General features: G+C 45.8%; 1 protein-coding gene across 1 annotated transcript in view; it reads left to right on the forward strand.

Annotated features, from left to right (window-relative positions):
• LOC310782191 (guanine nucleotide-binding protein subunit alpha-13-like) overlaps positions 1-22972 on the forward strand; it is a gene marked incomplete at both ends in the record, with an annotated part of 74660 nt that overhangs the window by 40214 nt on the left and 11474 nt on the right. Inside the window, one exon of the mRNA XM_083642879.1 lies at positions 4234-4284. Coding sequence (XP_083499005.1) covers positions 4234-4284 — 51 coding nt within the window. The remainder of the gene's footprint in view (positions 1-4233; positions 4285-22972) is intronic.

A 22972-nucleotide genomic window follows, 5' to 3' on the forward strand; every position in this document is an offset into this window, starting at 1 on the left:
CGGCAGATTTCTCTAGCAGCGCGCCGCTCTGCTCCGCTTTGCAGGGAGACAATAGATCCATGGGAGAGACAGGAAGAGAAATGAAATGAAGAAGTAAGTAGGCTACACTGAGCCATGTTTTGACCACATTTCTTGACCCTTGACTCCGGTTTGCGGAGCTCCGCCTCGCGCTGCCTTCCTGGAGTATGTCCTAAGCTTCAGGCTGGGCTCTGAGGCAGGACAGGCTGGGCTCTTAGGCAGACAGGCTGGGCTCTTAGGCAGACAGGCTGGTCTCTAGACAGACAGGCTGGACTCTTAGGCAGACAGGCTGGGCTCTTAGGCAGACAGGCTGGGCTCTTAGGCAGACAGGCTGGGCTCTTAGGCAGACAGGCTTGGCTCTCTTAGGCAGACAGGCTGGGCTCTTACGCAGACAGGCTGGGCTCTCTTAGGCAGACAGGCTGGGCTCTTAGGCAGACAGGCTGGGCTCTTAGGCAGACAGGCTTGGCTCTTAGGCAGACAGGTCAGGCTTGGCTCTTAGGCAGACAGGCTTGGCTCTTAGGCAGACAGGCTTGGCTCTTAGGCAGACAGGCTTGGCTCTTAGGCAGACAGGCTTGGCTCTTAGGCGGACAGGCTGGGCTCTCTTAGGCAGACAGGCTGGGCTCTTAGGCAGACAGGCTGGGCTCTTAGGCAGGACAGGCTGGGCTCTTAGGCAGACAGGCTGGGCTCTTAGGCAGACAGGCTTGGCTCTTAGGCAGACAGGCTGGGCTCTCTTAGGCAGACAGACTGGGCTCTTACGCAGACAGGCTGGGCTCTCTTAGGCAGACAGGCTGGGCTCTTAGGCAGACAGGCTGGGCTCTTAGGCAGACAGGCTGGGCTCTTAGGCAGACAGGCTTGGCTCTTAGGCAGACAGGCTGGGCTCTCTTAGGCAGACAGGCTGGGCTCTTACGCAGACAGGCTGGGCTCTCTTAGGCAGACAGGCTGGGCTCTTAGGCAGACAGGCTGGGCTCTTAGGCAGACAGGCTTGGCTCTTAGGCAGACAGGTCAGGCTTGGCTCTTAGGCAGACAGGCTTGGCTCTTAGGCAGACAGGCTTGGCTCTTAGGCAGACAGGCTTGGCTCTTAGGCAGACAGGCTTGGCTCTTAGGCGGACAGGCTGGGCTCTCTTAGGCAGACAGGCTGGGCTCTTAGGCAGACAGGCTGGGCTCTTAGGCAGACAGGCTGGGCTCTTAGGCAGACAGGCTGGGCTCTTAGGCAGACAGGCTGGGCTCTTAGACAGACAGGCTGGACTCTTAGGCAGACAGGCTGGGCTCTTAGGCAGACAGGCTGGACTCTTAGACAGACAGGCTGGACTCTTAGGCAGACAGGCTGGGCTCTTAGGCAGACAGGCTTGACTCTTAGGCAGACAGGCTTGACTCTTAGGCAGACAGGCTGGGCTCTTAGGCAGACAGGCTTGACTCTTAGGCAGACAGGCTTGACTCTTAGGCAGACAGGCTGGGCTCTTATTCAGACAGGCTTGACTCTTAGACAGACAGGCTGGACTCTTAGGCAGACAGGCTTGACTCTTAGGCAGACAGGCTGGACTCTTAGGCAGACAGGCTTGGCTCTTAGGCAGACAGGCTGGACTCTTAGGCAGACAGGCTGGACTCTTAGGCAGACAGGCTTGGCTCTTAGGCAGACAGGCTGGACTCTTAGGCAGACAGGCTGGGCTCTTAGGCAGACAGGCTGGGCTCTTAGGCAGACAGGCTGGGCTCTTATTCAGACAGGCTTGACTCTTAGACAGACAGGCTGGACTCTTAGACAGACAGGCTGGGCTCTTAGGCAGACAGGCTGGGCTCTTATTCAGACAGGCTTGACTCTTAGACAGACAGGCTGGGCTCTTAGACAGACAGGCTGGGCTCTTATTCAGACAGGCTGGACTATTAGGCAGACAGGCTGGGCTCTTACGGCCGGGACACACATCTTGCATGTGCGTGGCGTGTGCGTGTGCGTGGCGTGCTTGCTGCGGCTGGCACGCCCGCGGCATCCACACAGGCAGCGTGGCTGGTGCGTGCAGCTGCTGCGCTGCTGCCTGTCTGCCAACTATCTTCCTATAGAGTTTACCTTTTATTAAATTTGCTATAAACAATACAATGATGATTTTAACTGAAGATCGCTTGGGCTCACTTCAGAATCGAGGCAGTATTGATTTGTGTGTGTGTGTGTGTGTCTGTGTGTGTGTGGTGGGGAGGGGAGGAACGAAGCCAGTTGTAGCCTATCTGGTTTTCAGAGGGCAGGAGAACTGCAGCTGTGAGCTCAGCTCATCCTCTCGTCTCAAATCAAAACGAGCCTTGATTGGCTGTGGCTGCCCCTGTAAAATATAATTTTAATGTCTTTTTGTGTCTATTTGTGTAGAGACACGCTAGAGACACGCGCGCGGTAAAAGGAAAAAATAGGCTTCATTTCTATTCTCTAGATGACGCGCGTCTCACGCTCGCAAGACACGCGCTTGAGACGCGCGTCTGATGCCGGTGGTGTGGCTGCTGTAACCTGTTAACATGGGAGCCGAAATGACAGACAGGCTTGACTCTTAGGCAGACAGGCTGGGCTCTTAGGCAGACAGGCTGGACTAGGGCTGGGTATCGTTCAAAATTTTTCGATATCGATACCGTTTCGATACTTGGATTTCGATACCGGTTCCTGAACGATACTTTTTTCGATACCAATTTTTAGAAAAATCCATTTTAACAAAAATAAAACTGCATTACACATTGAAATTATTTTACAAATCTTTAGTTTTCCCCCCCATCTTAAGTTTTACAGCAGAAAAAAATAAAACCTACTGTATTTAACATAACTTTAAGTTCTCTAAACGTATTGCCGTCCCTACAAAAAATATTGGAGTACTACAAAGGAAAGAAATGTAGCTAAAACAAATAAATCAGTGGAATTGTTTTCAGTGCAAAACAGAGAGTTGCAAATCAGGGTTTAATGCTCACTGATGCAACAGAACTCTATTCTTGTCCAAACTGATGAGATGGCTCCACTTCATGCATGGAAGACTAGTTGAGCATTGACTAGCCTATCAATATAGCCTTATATGCCACAAAGTGAATCGCATTTATATTCAACAAACTATCATGACATCAGCGTTTGTTAACGAGTTGCTAAAAATACATGGGCGATAACTGCCCGCTTGCACATAACGTTAACGCTAATTAATTAAACATTAACGCTAGCGTTGCAGATCAGTGTGCTCACTGCTGTAACAGAACGTCATTCTTGTCAAATCTGACGAGACAGCTCAACTTCACTGACTAGCCAATCAATATAAATGAATCGCATTTACATTCAACAAACTATCATGACATCAGCGTTTGTTAACGAGTTGCTAAAAATACACAATGCCCGCTTGCGCATAACGTTACGGCGGCAATTAATTAAACGATCTAATGCTACAACTCACAGCCAGATGCATGGATTTGTCAGACTGAGGGATCTGATAACCGCTAACTTGCGGTAAGCTGAGCTGACCCACCTCTCAATTATTTCTCTTGTCTGTGGAAACCAGTCCGTGTTGTTTCTGTTTCTTTTCCTGCTTTTCATCATCTTCGCCATATGGTACTCCAGGATAGGAGTAGCTTGAGTGGCTAACTTCTTGTATACTATCCGCACCGCACGCCTGGCTCACAGTCACAACAAACACACCGGCTAAAGTGGGCGTAACGTTTCCTGCATGCCTCTACATGACAGCCAATCACCAGCCGTATTAGAGCGCGGCGTGCAAGCATGTCGCATGCTTATAGGCTCAATGACACTGTTTTGTTTTGGTATCGAAAATTGGTATCGATTGACAAGGGAGGCTTCGATACCCCTTAGTATCGATGTTTCCATTTCGGTGCCAAGTAAGTATCGAAACTCGATACCCAGCCCTAGGCTGGACTCTTAGGCAGACAGGCTGGGCTCTTAGGCAGACAGGCTTGACTCTTAGGCAGACAGGCTTGGCTCTTAGGCAGACAGGCTGGGCTCTTAGGCAGACAGACTTGACTCTTAGGCAGACAGGCTGGGCTCTTAGGCAGACATGCCAACTTTTGAAAGAGACTAACATCGAGCAAAATGCACATATTCCCTCTGGGTCTCGCAGCGGGTGCTCAGAAGCAACAGATTTCTTCTGATTGATTATAGGTCTTTAAAATGACTGGATCTGATGAATTGTATAGAATTAACATATAACCCCCCCCTCCCCCCTTCTGCTCTCTCTCTCCCCGCTCTTTCTGCAGGGCAAGTCAGTGAAGTATTTCTTGGATAATGTGGATAGGCTTGGCGAGCCGGTAAGTTTTTTTGTTTTGCTTAGACTGATTCTTATATTCAGTCATGTAGATGCTACATTTAATATTGTATCATGTCTAGACATTCCAGAGACTTTGGTGTGACAAACCAAACCACCCAGATTGTTGCTGTCATTTTGGCAAAAAAGCCCTTTCATCAACGGACCACTTTCACCACGAGAACAGTGGCAACGGCGTTACCTCTGCCTTGCCCTGTGCTAATGCCTTAGCACACTGTGTGTATGTGTAGTTACCTCTGCCTTGCCCTGTGCTAATGCCTCAGCACACTGTGTGTATGTGTAGTTACCTCTGCCTTGCCCTGTGCTAATGCCTCAGCACACTGTGTGTATGTGTAGTTACCTCTGCCTTGCCCTGTGCTAATGCCTTAGCACACTGTGTGTATGTGTAGTTACCTCTGCCTTGCCCTGTGCTAATGCCTTAGCACACTGTGTGTATGTGTAGTTACCTCTGCCTTGCCCTGTGTTAATGCCTTAGCACACTGTGTGTATGTGTAGTTACCTCTGCCTTGCCCTGTGCTAATGCCTCAGCACACTGTGTGTATGTGTAGTTACCTCTGCCTTGCCCTGTGCTAATGCCTCAGCACACTGTGTGTATGTGTAGTTACCTCTGCCTTGCCCTGTGTTAATGCCTTAGCACACTGTGTGTATGTGTAGTTACCTCTGCCTTGCCCTGTGCTAATACCTTAGCACACTGTGTGTATGTGTAGTTACCTCTGCCTTGCCCTGTGCTAATACCTTAGCACACTGTGTATGTGTCGGGGGCGGCTTTAGCTCAGGAGGTAGAGCGGGTCGGCCAATGACGCAAGGGTTGGCGGCTCGATCCCCGCTCCCTCCCAGCTGCCGTCGCTGTGTCCTTGGGCAAGACACTTAACCCTCCTTGCTCCCGATGGTGTGTAGGCACCCTGCGCGGCAGCCTGCCGCCATTGGTGTATGAATGGGTGAATGTAGACTATCTACTCATTGTAAAGCGCTTTGGATAAAAGCGCTATATAAATGCAGACCATTTACCATTTACCATTTACCATGTGTAGTTACCTCTGCCTTGCCCTGTGTTAATGCCTCAGCACACTGTGTGTATGTGTAGTTACCTCTGCCTTGCCCTGTGCTAATACCTTAGCACACTGTGTATGTGTAGTTACCTCTGCCTTGCCCTGTGCTAATGCCTCAGCACACTGTGTGTATGTGTAGTTACCTCTGCCTTGCCCTGTGCTAATGCCTCAGCACACTGTGTGTATGTGTAGTTACCTCTGCCTTGCCCTGTTCTAATGCCTTAGCACACTGTGTATGTGTAGTTACCTCTGCCTTGCCCTGTGCTAATGCCTCAGCACACTGTGTGTATGTGTAGTTACCTCTGCCTTGCCCTGTGTTAATGCCTTAGCACACTGTGTGTATGTGTAGTTACCTCTGCCTTGCAATGTGCTAATGCCTTAGCACACTGTGTGTATGTGTAGTTACCTCTGCCTTGCCCTGTTCCAATGCCTTAGCACACTGTGTGTATGTGTAGTTACCTCTGCCTTGCAATGTGCTAATGCCTTAGCACACTGTGTGTATGTGTAGTTACCTCTGCCTTGCCCTGTTCTAATGCCTTAGCACACTGTGTGTATGTGTAGTTACCTCTGCCTTGCAATGTGCTAATGCCTTAGCACACTGTGTGTATGTGTAGTTACCTCTGCCTTGCCCTGTTCTAATGCCTTAGCACACTGTGTGTACGTGTAGTTACCTCTGCCTTGCAATGTGCTAATGCCTTAGCACACTGTGTGTATGTGTAGTTACCTCTGCCTTGCCCTGTTCTAATGCCTTAGCACACTGTGTGTATGTGTAGTTACCTCTGCCTTGCCCTGTTCTAATGCCTTAGCACACTGTGTGTATGTGTAGTTACCTCTGCCTTGCAATGTGCTAATGCCTTAGCACACTGTGTGTATGTGTAGTTACCTCTGCCTTGCCCTGTTCTAATGCCTTAGCACACTGTGTGTATGTGTAGTTACCTCTGCCTTGCAATGTGCTAATGCCTTAGCACACTGTGTGTATGTGTAGTTACCTCTGCCTTGCCCTGTTCTAATGCCTTAGCACACTGTGTGTATGTGTAGTTACCTCTGCCTTGCAATGTGCTAATGCCTTAGCACACTGTGTGTATGTGTAGTTACCTCTGCCTTGCCCTGTTCTAATGCCTTAGCACACTGTGTATGTGTAGTTACCTCTGCCTTGCCCTGTGTTAATGCCTTAGCACACTGTGTGTACGTGTAGTTACCTCTGCCTTGCAATGTGCTAATGCCTTAGCACACTGTGTGTATGTGTAGTTACCTCTGCCTTGCCCTGTGCTAATGCCTTAGCACACTGTGTGTACGTGTAGTTACCTCTGCCTTGCAATGTGCTAATGCCTTAGCACACTGTGTGTATGTGTAGTTACGTCTGCCTTGCCCTGTGCTAATGCCTCAGCACACTGTGTGTATGTGTAGTAGATGCCTCAGCACTAGGGGTGCACCGATCACGTTTTTTGCCACCGATCACCGATTGCCGATCACCTATGAGAAATATCTGCCCAACCGATCATCGACCGATCACCGATTACCGATTACCGATCACCGATATATATATATATATATATTTATTTATTTATCTTGTAAGCAGCTATAGCAGTCTATTATAGAACAGTTTCCATTTTACATATAGGCCTACATTTCATGCATCAAATTGAAAGTGCAGCACATTTTCTTTTTTTTCTACATCAATATTTTATATTTTGTAGGCTAAAGGAAACCGCCAACATGATTTTTTGCGTGTGAGATAATTGGAGCACAAGACTGTGTTGAACTAAATGGCTAGTAGTTCAGTCCAGTTCCCTCAGTTCAGTTTATAAAAGAACAAAACTCATTCCACTTCGGGATTTCCATGTTACCAGTTCAATGCAGTTCAGTTCACTCAACAAAAATACTCCATTTTCCGGGATTTCCCTGTTACACAAGAAAAATAGCTTAGACCCAAGTTAACTATTTTATCGATTAAGCTAAAGCGGCTAAAGCTAACCGGAGCTATTAACGTTAGGAGGATACACGCAAATATGGATCAAACACGGACTTAACAGCATGCAAATGCCTCGGTAGGCGGAAGGACTGGAGGTAACTTCTCTCTGCTGAGTCTGTTCATCACCAGCTGATGTGTGTGATTCAAAGACGCAAGGGGTGTGTTGACAGTCTGGTGTGGAGGTGAGTACCGTAATTTTCGGACTATAGCCGCGGCTTTTTCCCCATTTTTCGGCCCTGTGGCTTATATAACGGTGCGGCTTATCTATGGATTTTTACAGCTAATGGCCACTAGGGGACCTCCTAAATCTGTGGATTTTGGTATGAGAGACAGAACGAGAGCAAGACAGACATTACGAGAGCGAGACCCTGATTGGATGATGTTGCAAAAAATGTGCCTCGCGACCTGATTGGAGCACTGTGCCACTACGCTCTATCAGCCACTACTGTAAAACACCCTCCCTCCTCCCACCCTCCCTCGCTCCGGGGGAAAAATGTCGGCGATTGAGCCAGAAACACAGTCTGAATGAAATTGAATGTAACGTTCCCAATTCTATGTATTACATTCTAAAAACTTAACGGCAACATTTTGGAAGGCTAAGCCACACAACTAGCTCGTTGTAATCTAACATCATGCTTCAGAAGATGGAGAACTGGCTGTGTTACGACGATGAGGATGCAAAACATGTAATTTGCATGTTTCGTTCCACCCATGTTTCGTCCGCGCTGCCAAATTCAATGGAATGAAATGAATCTTGTAGCCTATGTTGGACGTAGTGAAGTGTTTTTGATTGATTTGTTCATCGGACTCAAAACGGTCTCCGCTGATAAGACATAGAGATCTCTGTTACAGGCAGGCGCTACGCCTCCTCCTGACCAGTTTTAAACATTAAAACACCTGCGGCTTATAGTCCAGTGCGGCTTATATATGTAACAATCATTCAATTTAGCTGCTGCGGCTTATATTCAGTACGGAAAGTACGACTGACGAAAGCAAAGCGTGTGCTTTGCAACACAATGATATAAACGTTAGAGCACAATATGAAAGTTAAACGATGGACATTGAAGACATGAAAATGGGCTGCCTCATGTTTCTCACGTGCAGCATGATCGGCTATGCGATCGGCGACAATAAAGAAATATCTGCAGCAGCAGATCACATATTTGAGGTCAAAATCGGCCGATACAGATTGCGTGCCGATCGATCGGTGCACCCCTACTCAGCACACTGTGTGTATGTGTAGTAGATGCCTCAGCACACTGTGTATGTGTAGTAGATGCCTCAGCACACTGTGTGTATGTGTAGTAGATGCCTCAGCACACTGTGTGTATGTGTAGTTACTAGGGATGTTCATCAATTATCGAAAATCGATAATTGATCGTTAAGGATTGGAATCGATCCTGTGGCATTTGGATCGATTTTTTAATTATTAATTATTATTATTATTTTTTTTTTTCTTTTGCCGTCCGCACCATGCGGACGGCAAGGGTGTTAAGTCTGGGTCTCTCCGTGTCAGTGCATCAGTGCACGGTCATGTTGGAACTTATGGCCTCAGCGGTGGACGTGCTCCCGCTGGGAAGGCTACACATGCGCCCGTTCCAGAGCTGGTTTCTCAGACATTGCCTGGACACAGCCAGGGACCGTTATCGCAGGATTCCTCTGACGTGTCCGGCCCGGCGGGCGTTGGTCAGGTGGGCGGACCCCCGTTACCTCTCGAGAGGCACTCGGTTGGGCCCTGTCCCGCTCAGGTTGGTCATTCGCACCGACGCCTCCCTCTGGGGGTGGGGCGCGGTGTGCGGAGGCTCAGGAGCTTCGCCACATAAACATGCTAGAGCTAGAGGGGATTCGCCTGGCTCTGCTTCACTTCCAACAGCTGATACATGGGCGCCATGTTCTGATCCGTTCGGACAATACGGCATCGATCGCCCACCTGAACAAACAGGTCCGCGGCGCTGAACAAGTTAGCGGCAGGGATTCACCTGTGGGCGTATCCCCGTATCCTTTCGCTGTCGGCGGTTCATGTGCCAAGCCGGCTGAATTTCGCGGCCGACCTGCTGTCTCGGGGCAACCCGCGTCAGAGAGAGTGGTGCTTCGTGACGTGATTACAAATGTATTGTTTTTCTAATTGTTTTTCTAACTGCTTCTTTACAATTAGATACTTGCTTCTACTGGTGAGGCATATTGTGTTTTTGTAAAATGTTTTATTCAATAATTGATTGTACTTCCGGCATGATTGTATATAGCTGTAATTTTTGCCTGACACAGCACAACGCTGAGGAAGGCCTTTGGCTGAAATGTTCGTTGCTGCTGCCCGGTTTTGAGGAAATATTAAAACCTGTGAAAGGACATTTGGAGTGCTGGCTTTTTCTCGCACTTTTGACTTCCTGTATCTGTGCCATGGAGGTTTGGCCACTTCCACGCCCCCTTAGGAGACTGGTCAGCCAATGAAGATTCATACCATTGACAGACAGCCGATAACAAGCTGAAAACCACGCCCATTTAGGAGACCGGAAGAGATGCATTTCTTGCAATTGGCGGAGCCTGGAGTGAGGAGTCTGTCTCTAATACTAAAGGTCTCTGGCTGCATGTCTGTCTCTAATACTAAAGGTCTCTGGCTGCATGTCTGTCTCTAATACTAAAGGTCTCTGGCTGCATGTCTGTCTCTAATACTAAAAGTCTCTGGCTGCATGTCTGTCTCTAATACTAAAGGTCTCTGGCTGCATGTCTGTCTCTAATATTAAAGGTCTCTGGCTGCATGTCTGTCTCTAATATTAACTCATTGAGTGCCAGCCACTTTTGGAGAACGGACGCTCCCAGTGCCAGAGTTTTCAGAGCGTTTTCAGTGATTTCTCGAGGCCCACAGAATATTGTGTGATATTACTATGTAAACACCGAACACGCACAAAGAACGAACTGGCTCTATTGTATCATCAGCAAAAAAAAGTTTATTGATCCCATTTTCCGTTCTTTAGTTATGAGCCGGAGAAGATAGGCTGTTTTGAGCAAAAAGACACTTTTCAAATTAGAAGCTGAGTTATTCCGCCTTTTGTGAAATGCAGCATTTCAAGCACATTCACTGAGTCTGAAGATAATATTTTCTGATGTAGTGACGTGGTGTAGTTGTGTGATGCCCTGCGTGCCCCACCCCCCTCTCCCCCCCTCCCCTCCTCAGCTGCAAACTCCTCCCCACACTACACAGCCTCACGCACCCACTCTATTTTCGGAGTGCTCCGTTTGTGTGTGCCTCCCAGCGCGATAGGGAAGAGCCAAACCGGACTGCTGAATGGTTTGGGGTCGGGTGCTGCTTTTCTGGTGGCTAATCGTGTGGAGAAACTATACAGACAGAGACAGAGGGGCTCAGTTGTGTGCGTGGATTGACTCCTGTTCGCAGCCAACGTCAGCTCCAGACAGAGCAATCTATATGGCTCTGGCTGCAGCATGCATCGGTTTCTCTTTGATCACGGCTTTTTCCTCCTGTTTCTCAGGACCTGTCTCTAATCTGGAGAGCACTGTCGCCACCTAATGGGTTTGTAAAATAGGTTATAGACCTCCAATAGCTACAATATTTGTACAGGAGATGCAGAAGGCTTTGATCGACGTCCCACCGTCAAAAAACGCATTGGACGTCGAAAGACGTCCTTGGCACTCTACGTCACTATTTAATTGGACGTCGAAAGACGTCCATGGCACTCAATGAGTTAAAGGTCTCTGGCTGCATGTCTGTCTCTAATACTAAAGGTCTCTGGCTGCATGTCTGTCTCTAATACTAAAGGTCTCTGGCTGCATGTGTGTCTCTAATACTAAAGGTCTCTGGCTGCATGTCTGTCTCTAATATTAACTCATTGAGTGCCAATGACGACTATCGTCGTCAATTCAAATAGTAACGTAGAGTGCCAATGACGACTAAAGTCGTCAATTGCGTTTTTTGACGGTGGGACGTGGATCAAAGCCTGATGCATCTCCTGTAAAAATATGGGGGGTGTCGAATGTGTATAAGCTATTTTACAGACCCATTAGGTGGCGACAGTGCTCTCCAGATTAGAGAAAGGTGAGGAAAAAACAGAGAAGAAGTCATGGGGAAACGGAAACGGCATCGGTATGCATCGATATGCATGAAGCATAACGTTAGCTGTGCCTGTGAACAGCAGCCAATCTGCTGCCACAATTGAGCCCCTCTGTCTCCGCTGCGATAGCCCCTCCACATGATTAGTTGCCGACACCAGCGTCTTTCTGAAAAGTTACATTATTCTCAGCTGGAAGCCGGCGACAAAAACGGCGGAACGCTGTGAAAAAGCTGGGCGTAGCGCACTTTTCAGTGCAGAGCAAACGCAGCAGAGAGCCACCAGAGACACTCCCACGGAGGAGGAGGGGGGTGGGGCACGCAGGGCAGCATACAACACAGACCCAGACAGCAGGCTCGATGGACAGATTGGCAACAAACACAAGCTAGAATATCTGATGCCCACCAGCAGTAAATCAAGACCAGCAAGAAGGTGTAGGGTCTGCGCACGCAGGGGCCAGCGCTGCTGGTTGCAGCTAAAAAATATTATTTTGCCAAACAAAATTCCTTTGTTTTCGCTGTTTTATTGAAGGAAATTATTTTTGAGGTGTCACTACATCAGAAAATATTAGCTTCAAAGTCAGTGATGTGCTTGAAATGCTTCATTTCACAAAAGGCTCATTATCTCAGCTTCTAGTTTGAAACGTCTGTTTTTGGTGAAAACAACCTATCTTCTACTGCTGATAACTAAAGAACGGAAAATGATATCAATAAACTTTTTTTTGCTGATGATACAATAGAGTCTCATCGTTCTTTGGCCGTGTTCGGTGTTTACATAGTAATATCACACAATATTCTGTGGGCCTCGAGAAATCACTGAAAACGCTCTGAAAGGGCTGGCACTGGGAGCATCCGTTTTCCAAAAGTGGCTGGCACTCAATGAGTTAAAGGTCTCTGGCTGCATGTCTGTCTCTAATACTAAACGTCTGTGGCTGCATGTCTGTCTCTAATACTAAAGGTCTCTGGCTGCATGTCTGTCTCTAATACTAAAGGTCTGTGGCTGCATGTCTGTCTCTAATACTAAAGGTCTCTGGCTGCATGTCTGTCTCTAATATTAAAGGTCTCTGGCTGCATGTCTGTCTCTAATATTAAAGGTCTCTGGCTGCATGTCTGTCTCTAATATTAAAGGTCTCTGGCTGCATGTCTGTCTCTAATACTAAAGGTCTCTGGCTGCATGTCTGTCTCTAATATTAAAGGTCTCTGGCTGCATGTCTGTCTCTAATACTAAAGGTCTGTGGCTGCATGTCTGTCTCTAATACTAAAGGTCTCTGGCTGCATGTCTGTCTCTAATACTAAATGTCTCTGGCTGCATGTCTGTCTCTAATACTAAATGTCTCTGGCTGCATGTCTGTCTCTAATATTAAAGGTCTCTGGCTGCATGTCTGTCTTTAATATTAAAGGTCTCTGGCTGCATGTCTGTCTCTAATATTAAAGGTCTCTGGCTGCATATCTGTCTCTTAACTCATTCACCGCCAAAGACGTCTTTGACATGTTATCAGGAATAGCCATCCACGCCAAAGACGTGTTTGACGTGTTTTTGTTTTTATTAGTGCAGCGCGTAGTTCAAACACTTCCCCAGCCTGTGACATGTTATCAGGTCCCTAGCCTCAAAGCCAAGCCGACAACACGTTATCAAACACATACCGCAGCTGTTGTTTTGAAATGAGCAGGAGCAAAAACAGAAAACAGAGAAACGCGCTTCTTTGTGCAGAGGAGAAACGCCATTGAAACACCCCTCGGCGCGCTGCACGAGCTGATCAACTTGCTGCAGGGCAGCGGACATCGATCGTTCGCGGTAGTCAAACCCGTGACCAACATGATCGATCCTGGTCCCTGGACCCCGTTCCTGTGTCCCAGCCCGAAAGAGACGAGACGGAGTCACAACTGTGTGAGGAGGAGGAGAACAGCAGCCTCGCCACAGAAATGGCTTTCACACAGAGCCAAGCAGCACGGCCACTTTCCTGTCGAGGGCGAGTTAGACTGGACTCCAATGCGACAGGACCCGGATGATCTCGCGGTAAGGAGTGTGTGTGTGAGAGAGACTACACTGATCTCTGCATTCTATTCTATGATCACACTCACTCACACTGAGTAAACTGTATTGTTGAATGTAAAAAAAGCACTTCATGTATATATATATATATATATATATATATATATATATATATATATATTTTTTTTTTTTGTCATCTGTGTCATAACGAATAATATTTACATGTCTGATGTCAATACAGTTCAAAATAAAAGAATTGAGAGCGAGTTCTGCCTGAGATTGTGTGATTTACAAAAATGCCATTTTCTGCAATTTCTCTCCTCAGAGAGACCTTTTTGGTGAAAACAGGGTGTATATAAATGGCTATAAGTAGAGTACAGAACATGCTAAAAGCTCACTTTTTTTTCTCCTGGTGAACCCAGAGACGTATCTTCATTTTGAGGTATTGCAAATCACTTTGGTGCTAATAGATAATTTACTGTGGGTCTTGAAAGATGACCAACAATTATGAAAATCTTTGGCCTGTGCTAAATATTGGCAGTCCTAAACTGGCGGTGAATGAGTTAATACTAAAGGTCTCTGGCTGCATGTCTGTCTCTAATATAAAAGGTCTGTGGCTGCATGTCTGTCTCTAATACTAAAGGTCTCTGGCTGCATGTCTGTCTCTAATATAAAAGGTCTGTGGCTGCATGTCTGTCTCTAATACTAAAGGTCTCTGGCTGCATGTCTGTCTCTAATATAAAAGGTCTGTGGCTGCATGTCTGTCTCTAATACTAAAGGTCTCTGGCTGCATGTCTGTCTCTAATACTAAAGGTCTCTGGCTGCATGTCTGTCTCTAATATAAAAGGTCTCTGGCTGCATGTCTGTCTCTAATACTAAAGGTCTCTGGCTGCATGTCTGTCTCTAATATAAAAGGTCTCTGGCTGCATGTCTGTCTCTAATACTAAAGGTCTGTGGCTGCATGTCTGTCTCTAATACTAAAGGTCTCTGGCTGCATGTCTGTCTCTAATACTAAAGGTCTGTGGCTGCATGTCTGTCTCTAATACTAAAGGTCTGTGGCTGCATGTCTGTCTCTAATACTAAAGGTCTCTGGCTGCATGTCTGTCTCTAATATTAAAGGTCTCTGGCTGCATGTCTGTCTCTAATACTAAAGGTCTCTGGCTGCATGTCTGTCTCTAATACTAAAGGTCTCTGGCTGCATGTCTGTCTCTAATATTAAAGGTCTCTGGCTGCATGCGCACAGGGCTTGAAGTCAAGCAGAGCCGAGTGGACGGCACAGCCACACATGTTCATAGTCAGGGGAGCAAACATGAAGTCTTCCAGGTAACATGGTGCATTTCAACACAACAACAGTATAACAGCGTTGTCAGGGCGCATTTCAAATGGGGAGATGAAAAGTAAAGCAATCATTTTATTTCACTTTGGCACTTTCACTGTTTTCCCTCGCGTGGACTCTCTTGTTTGCTGATGGGAGCACCGACGGCGACCAATGAAAGCAGAGGGAGAATTGTGTTGTCAGTTGGTCAGACAGCACAGATGGCATCATGGCAGAGTAACGTTGTGGATGGAAAGGTAGTAGGTAGGGAGAACAGAGGGCTGTACCACAAATGTTGTATAAGAAGATCCAGGATCTGTCCCTTGATCTGGTTTGGCTAAACCAGATAATAAACCAGATTGTAGTTAACTCGTACCACGAACGTAGATCGTCACTAGTTAAGTGGAACCAGGTTTTTCTAATCAAGCTGAGAGCTCGTGCACATGAAAATGCCCGTGCACAGGAGCTCGTGCCCGCAAAAGAGGCGCGGCTTTTTAACAACTAGCCAATCACAATGCAATATGGACTGCTCCAGCTCAGAGCCATAGCTTTTACAGCGCCAGACACGCCTATTTCCTCATTCATTCAAAGCCAACTACTACTATGTCAGAATCAAAATCCGCATTGGATATTATTAGTCTGTTCCCGAATGACTGTCTAAGGTTACCACTTTTATTCACATCAGTCATTTATTTGAAGAGCGGTTTCTGCCTCCACGTATCTACAGCAGCTCAATTCACCCTCTCAATAAACTCAATAAAACCTGCATGTCTTTTTTGCGAGTGGAAGCAATGTGTAATCTATCTCAGTCCAAAATCCGTATGTATAGACCATTTAGGCTCAATGAATAATAATGATCTCATGATGTGTTTAGTCGCACTGATTGAATAATTCCTATAGGCTATCAATAAAAAAAAGAATGGTAATAAAATTAAAAAAGGCTTCTGAACTGAATCGACACGGTACGTGCGGGCATAGATTTCATTTATAAAAAATAGCCTATTTTGTGGTCACATAGGCTATTGTCAGCAGAGTCGCATATCTTCATATTTCATATAATGATGCTGGAAATATGAAGTTCAATCACAGGCCAAAAGCAACACAGTTGCAGCTGCAAAATGCAGGAGTAGCCTAGATATGAATCATCTGTGTGCAGGCGATCCCATATTAAATTGCTTATGGCTCATTTCCACCACATATAACAGCACAGTACAGCTCTACTCGACCTGGTCTTACTCGTCTCTACTTGATATAGACTCTGTTTCCATAGCAAGTTTACTCGCCTCCGCCCACACCTGGTCGTCATAGCGACTGCATATCTGCCCTCCACCCATAGCTGAAGTAGGCTATATAACGTATAACGTTAAAATTAAATCCATACACAGAACTTTTAAACTGTTTATGAAATACTGGTGCCTCTAAATGACCTACAGTGTACATGGGCAAATGTGACAATCGGCCAGGAGAATGGATATCACTTTGTTGTTACTCAAACTCACATGCATGCACTGCGTGGGGGACGGGAGTTGCGCTACAGGGAAAAAGGAAGCCTCTACCCCGGCGGCCTCTCACCTGGCAAGACCGCGGCTTCGCTAAACCCCCGCCTGCGGCTCAACCCGGGCTGTCCACGTTTTTGATCGGTGGAATGAGACAAAAAAGCGAGACGAGCTGGGCGGGGCCGCGCTGATACCAGCACTGGAAATGGGCCATTAGATGTAGTAGGCTATTCTAGCATGTATGACCATTTCCAACCCAACGTCAGCCTCAGCTCCGTTGCGCACACGGCACCGTGCGCTTTGGAGACGTTTATGTAACCTTTTTATGCCGGTTTTGTGATATTTCTCCACTCACCATTCAGCTGCAATCGATCGGCGGGGTCAAACAACGTATCTAGGCTACTTGAGAGCACAAAAATGATTAAAACATATTCCAAAGTGGTAAGTAGGGCTTAATTTAAATGTAGCCTGCAACAAGTGCAAGGTTTAGTCCTTGATTAATTCAACAGGAGCCTTTTTTTTCTTCTTTTTTATTTGAATGCAATGTATTTTCAATATGGGGACAGGGACCATATAAATGGTGACTCGCTGTTTCCAGAGAGCTGATTGGTAAGCAGGTGGGGCTTTCATGGGTTTTGATCTTATCCTCTGAACTTTATTTTTTTTATTTTACCTTTATTTATACAGGGAGAGTCCCTTGAGAGCAAGCTCTCATTTGCAAGGGAGCCCTGGTGGACAAAGAACATATACAGCATTTACAAAATTACAGGTTAACAAGACAGACAATAAGAACAACAAGAGCATAATTAAATAATTTCAAAGAAAACATGAACACACCCTACGAGGAGTGCTTTCTAAAAGTGCTTTAAAAGAAGCAAGCGGGATCAAGTGATCCATTTTTAAGTTTTCCTGGAGCACATTCCATTTGTTGGGGGCGAACCAAGAAAAAGCGGTCTTTCCTTGTTCGGTCCGCACCCGTGGGACAGACAGTCTGATATAGGACCGCGATCGTGTTTGATAACCTCCACTGTTACAAGAGAGGAGTGAGGATAGGTAAGATGGAAGTTTCCCAATTAATGCTTTATAAATGAATATGAGACAGTGCTGATCTCTACGCTCCGACAGGGAGGACCAACCCACATTTTCGTACAGAATACAATGATGTGTACTGAAAACATCACCTGTAATAAAACGCAGAGCGCTATGATATACAGCATCAAGAGGCTTTAAGACGGATGGAGAGGCATGCATGTAAATCACATCACCATAATCAAAAACTGACATTATCAAAGATTGGACAACAGTTTTTCTGGCCAATAGTGAAAAACAAGACTTGTTTCTATACAAAAAGCCGATTTTTCTCCTCAATTTCTTTGTGAGATGTTCTACATGTACATGAAAAGAAAGTTTGGCATCCAACCAAATACCAAGATACTTGTAAGAATGTACTGATTGAATTTGGTCGCCTTGAAGCGTACAGATACACAAATTGTCATTTCTGTTTATAGATCTTGAGAACAACATCCACTTTGTCTTAGTGGAGTTCAAAACTAATTTAAGATCGGACAGGGCCCGCTGCAACGAATCGAAAGCAGCCTGCAAAGATGAGACGGCCTGTGCCGGGGTGGGTCCGAAGCAGTATAAGATTGTGTCGTCCGCATAATAATGGACGTTGCAGAGATCAGAAGGAAGAAAAATGTTATTTATATAAAGAGTGAACAGAATAGGCCCGGAAATGGAACCTTGGGGCACGCCCTTCCCGATGTCCAATGAAATGGATTTGATATTTTCCGCTATTACAGACTGTTTCCTTCCAGTCAGATAGTTAGTAAACCATTTGACTGAGGGGTCATCTAATCCGATGGCAGACAACTGATCAATCAGGATGTTGTGGTCTACTGTATCGAAGGCCTTGGAGAGGTCTACAAAGAGAGCCTCACAGTGCTGGCGGCTATCCAGGCCATTCAAAATATTATTCAAAACGAGGGATGTGGCAGTGACCGTGCTATGGCCGGGTCTAAAACCTGATTGATGAGGCTGAAGAATGTTGTATGTATTTAGAAATGCATGGAGCTGTACGTTCGCCAAGGTTTCAAGCACCTTGGCTAGGCAGCACAATTTAGAAATGGGACGGTAATTATTTAGATTGCTCAAGTCACCACCTTTAAAGAGGGGTGTAACTTGAGCAGTTTTCCATATGGCCGGGATCTCGCCCGTGACAAATGTTAAATTAAATATATGGGCAATTGAGGGGGCGACCAGGTCAGCACTAGGGGTGGGACAAAATATCGATACTCACGGTATCGCGATATTTCCACTTGCGATACGTTATCGATACACTGGCACCAAGTATCGATATGTTTATTAAAAAAAAAAAAAATAATAATAATAATAATAATAATAATAATCAACAGGCTAAAATATTATAGGCTGTGTGTGGTAGTTGAAACATAGTTTCAAGTTGACGTTTATTTATGTTTGTAGTTGAAACAAAAACATAAATACTGTAGGCTACATGAATTTAAATGTTTGCTCATTAATATCTACTTTTAGAAATGATATAGGTAGGTAGGTTATATAGGTTTTCTTGTTTTAATAATAATAATAAAAAGACTTAATGTGTAACTTTTCCTCCGTGGTATCGAAAATGTTATGAGTGAGTGAGTGAACTCAGAGAGTTCATGTCAATTCTGTTAATAAATACATAATACCTGCTTCTTGCCTTTTAGGGGTATTTTTTTCTCTTCAGTTACACAGGTATCGTGATGTATCGTCTTCCAATATATCGATTATCGCAGAATCGCTGTATCGTGATAATATCGTTATCGAGGGCCAAGTACCGTGACCATATCGTATCGTGAGCTACTCAGCGATTCCCACCCCTAGTCAGCACCAAGGCGTAAAAGGAACGGTGCAATGTCGTCCTCACCCTTGGATTTCCTGGCATTCAATTTGGAGAGAGCCTCATAGACTTCATGACTACTTACTGGTCTAAAGGAAAAGCGGTCGTCTGAGGAGGCGGGAATCGCCATCGGAGGCGGGTGGTCGGCTACGAAGGCAGAGGTCGCCAACAGAGGCAGGCGGTCGCTGGTGGAGGCGGGGGTCACCGGCGGAGGCGGAGAGTCGGTAACGGAGGCGGGGGTCGCCAACGGAGGCGGGCACTCGCCAGCAGGGGTCGCTAACGAGGGCGGACGGTCGCCAATGGAGGCGGGGGTTGCCAACGGAGGCGGTCGCTCGCCAGCAGGGGCGGGGGTCACCAGCGAGGGCGGACGGTCGCCAGCTGAGGCGGGGATCACCAGCGGAGGCGGGCGGTCACCAATGGGGGCGGGGGTCGAGGGGGCCGTGTTATCGGTGAGGCGCTCAAACAAATAGCTCGCGAATACAAAGTGCTGGTTAAAAGTATTGCACATATTAACTCATTCATGGCCAGTTTAGGACTGCCAATATTTAGCACAGGCCAAAGATTTTCATAATTGTTGGTCATCTTTCAAGACCCACAGTAAATTATCTATTAGCACCAAAGTGATTTGCAATACCTCAAAATGAAGATGTACGTCTCTGGGTTCACCAGGAAAAAAAAAGTGAGCTTTTAGCATGTTCTGTACTCTACTTATAGCCATTTATATACACCCTGTTTTCACCAAAAAGGTCTCTCGGAGAAGAGAAACAGCAGCTCGCGAATACAAAGTGCTGGTTAAAAGTATTGCACATATTAACTCATTCATGGCCAGTTTAGGACTGCCAATATTTAGCACAGGCCAAAGATTTTCATAATTGTTGGTCATCTTTCAAGACCCACAGTAAATTATCTATTAGCACCAAAGTGATTTGCAATACCTCAAAATGAAGATGTACGTCTCTGGGTTCACCAGGAAAAAAAAAGTGAGCTTTTAGCATGTTCTGTACTCTACTTATAGCCATTTATATACACCCTGTTTTCACCAAAAAGGTCTCTCGGAGAAGAGAAACAGCAGAAAAGGCAATTTTTGTAAAAGACACAATCTCAGGCAGAACTCGCTCTCAATTCTTTTATTTTGAACTGTATTGACATCAGACATGTAAATATTGTTCATTATGACACAAATGACAAAAAAAAAAATATATATATATATATATACATGAAGTGCTTTTTTTACATTCAACAATACAGTTTACTCAGTGTGAGTGAGTGTGCAGACAGACACACAGACAGACAGACACACAGACAGACACACAGACACACAGACACACAGACACACACACAGACAGACACACAGACACACAGACACACACACACACACACACACACACACACACACACACACACAGAGAGAGAGTTCTGTCCACAGCTGCTGCTGGATCGCACCTCCTTCCCCCGCAAATTAGCATAGGAGGGGAACACCAAACTGGTTTGAGATCAGCGTCTAGCCTCCTCTGCCTCTGCTGCATCGTTTTCCTCCTCTCGTTCGGGCTGGGACGAATGCTGCGACATACAATCCATGGCTGCGACACAGGAACGGGTCCGGCTTGGCTTTGGGACCAGGCGCTGGAACCGGATCGATCATGTTCGTCACGGGTTTGACTACTGCGAACAACTCAATCCAGGTTCGCCCTGCAGCAAGGCGAGCAGTGCAGCGCGCCGAGGGGCGTTTCAATGGCGTTTCTCCTCTCTACAAGGAAGCGCGTTTCTCTGTTTTTCCTCCTGCTCATTTCAAAACAACAGCTGCGGTATGTGTTTGATCGCGTGTTGTCGGCTTGCCTTTGAGGCTAGGGACCTGATAACATGTCACAGGCTGGGGAAGTGTTTGAACTACGCGCTGCACTAATAAAAACAAAAACACGTCTTTGGCGTGGATGGCTATTTCTGATAACACGTCAAAGACGTCTTTGGCGGTGAATGAGTTAAGTTTGTCTGAGATTATTTTACCATCAACGTCTGGGGGGGGGGAGAGCAGAGGTAGGTGTGGCTTTGAGAGTTTTAACTGTTTTCCAGAAGTTGGAAGTGTTACAGCTAGAAGCTAGATAGTAATCCGCTTTCCTTAACTTAACCTGCTACAAAGCAGGTTAGCTGTAGAGCATAAGTTGCTATGGTGATCTATCTCGGTAAGAAGTTAACTAGCGTCGTGGTATGGCAAAACTAGGGTTAAACCTGTTAACCCTAAAGGCTGGGCTAAACACTAAGCCACTAATCTTGTTTCGTGGTACACCCCTCAGGTCAGGTAAGAAACTGACAGGTTTAATAACAGAATGTAAATTGCTCCGATATTCTGCTTAAACAATTAATTGGATTGATTAAATGGTATGTGCTGCTTTGATGTAATTTTACAAAGTTTCAAATGCATTCTTGAATTATTTTGTTAAGTAAATATGCTTGTTAAGTAAATAAAAAGCATTTACAGACTATTTTGCATGGATATGAATACAGGTGTGCCTTGAGATTTTGGCTTGCCATTTGGTGTGCATTGGCCACAAAAGGTTTGAAAACCACTGCTCTAGAGCAGAGGTTCTCAAATGTTTTTCAGCCAAGGACCCCTTACAAGATAGAAAATATACCGGGGACCCCCTCATTCTGATTTGTGATTTTGGGCTAAGCTTAATTGTTTCCACGGTAATGTGCTTGACTTTTAATTTGATATGTTTGTTATTAGAATGTAATCCATGAACAATTTTAGATTTAAAGCATAAACTATTTTCGTTGAACTATGAAGATTTTGCAAAACAATTTTTTTTTTTTTTTTTTATTACATTACATTTACATTACGTCAATTAGCAGACGCTTTTGTTTTGTCCAAAGCGACTTACAATATCACAATTTGTCAACAGTCCAGAAAACCACTATGCAACACAATCAATGACAGCCAAGATATTTTGATAGACTAGCACCATGTAGGAAGCAGTTTGAGAAGGAATAAGTTGGGGATGTTCATTTTGAAAATTTTCCAAAATCGATAATCGGTGAAAATTAACGATCAATTATCGATTATCGATAATATTAACACATTGAGTGCCAGCCATTTTTTCATCCTGTAGGTAAGTTGTGCCAGGTTTTTTTTTGAGGATTCTGGCTCATTTTACAAGAGCCGAGGATTATTTTCTGTTAAGAATTCATGAACACCAATCATCTAAAAATAACTAATAGAATGTGTGCTTTCTCTGTCTAAAAGAGTTAGTTTGCAGAGTTAGTAGTTATGTAGATATTAGCCGTTGAGTACAGCATGGTTTCAGCGTCTGGAAATTTATTCAGAGATAAATGGCTTTTTGTGAATTCGATAGAACAGTCACTTTAACCATTCATTTTTGGCATCAGTAAGACCGTCAGACATTCTAAACAATAGTTTTGAACAGTAATTTCCTCCATAACAACAGGAAACACCCCTCTCATTCAAACTCCTCCCTCCGTGTGTCTTCTCCTCCTTCCTCCTGGCTCTACAGCGGGCGTGTCAGAAGCGCGTTGCTGCTGCCTGCCTGCCTGCCTGCTTGCCTGCGTGCGGACGCTCCTTGTGCGAGTCAAGATGGGCCGGGGAATGCGTGGGCGATGGGCAGATGTTGATTCTGGCCTTTCTGAGGTGTTTCAAAGTGTGTTTCACCTATAATCTATTTTGCAAATCGCTCTCCGCTCTCTGTGTGCTGCTGCCGGTGCGCGGCCGCTCTCGGAATGGATTACTGTAAAATCGCCTCGCCATTTCCTTGAATGGCAATTGCTCCCGCGGCAGTTTTTTCTTTGATTTCGCTCGTCTGGGGGAGCACTGTCAACACTTAGTGGGTCGGTAAAATAGATTATACACATTCTCTTGCTCCAATAGTGAT

This window comes from Poromitra crassiceps (assembly GCF_964638095.1).
Source record: "Poromitra crassiceps genome assembly, chromosome: 9".
Lineage (NCBI taxonomy): Eukaryota > Metazoa > Chordata > Actinopteri > Beryciformes > Melamphaidae > Poromitra > Poromitra crassiceps.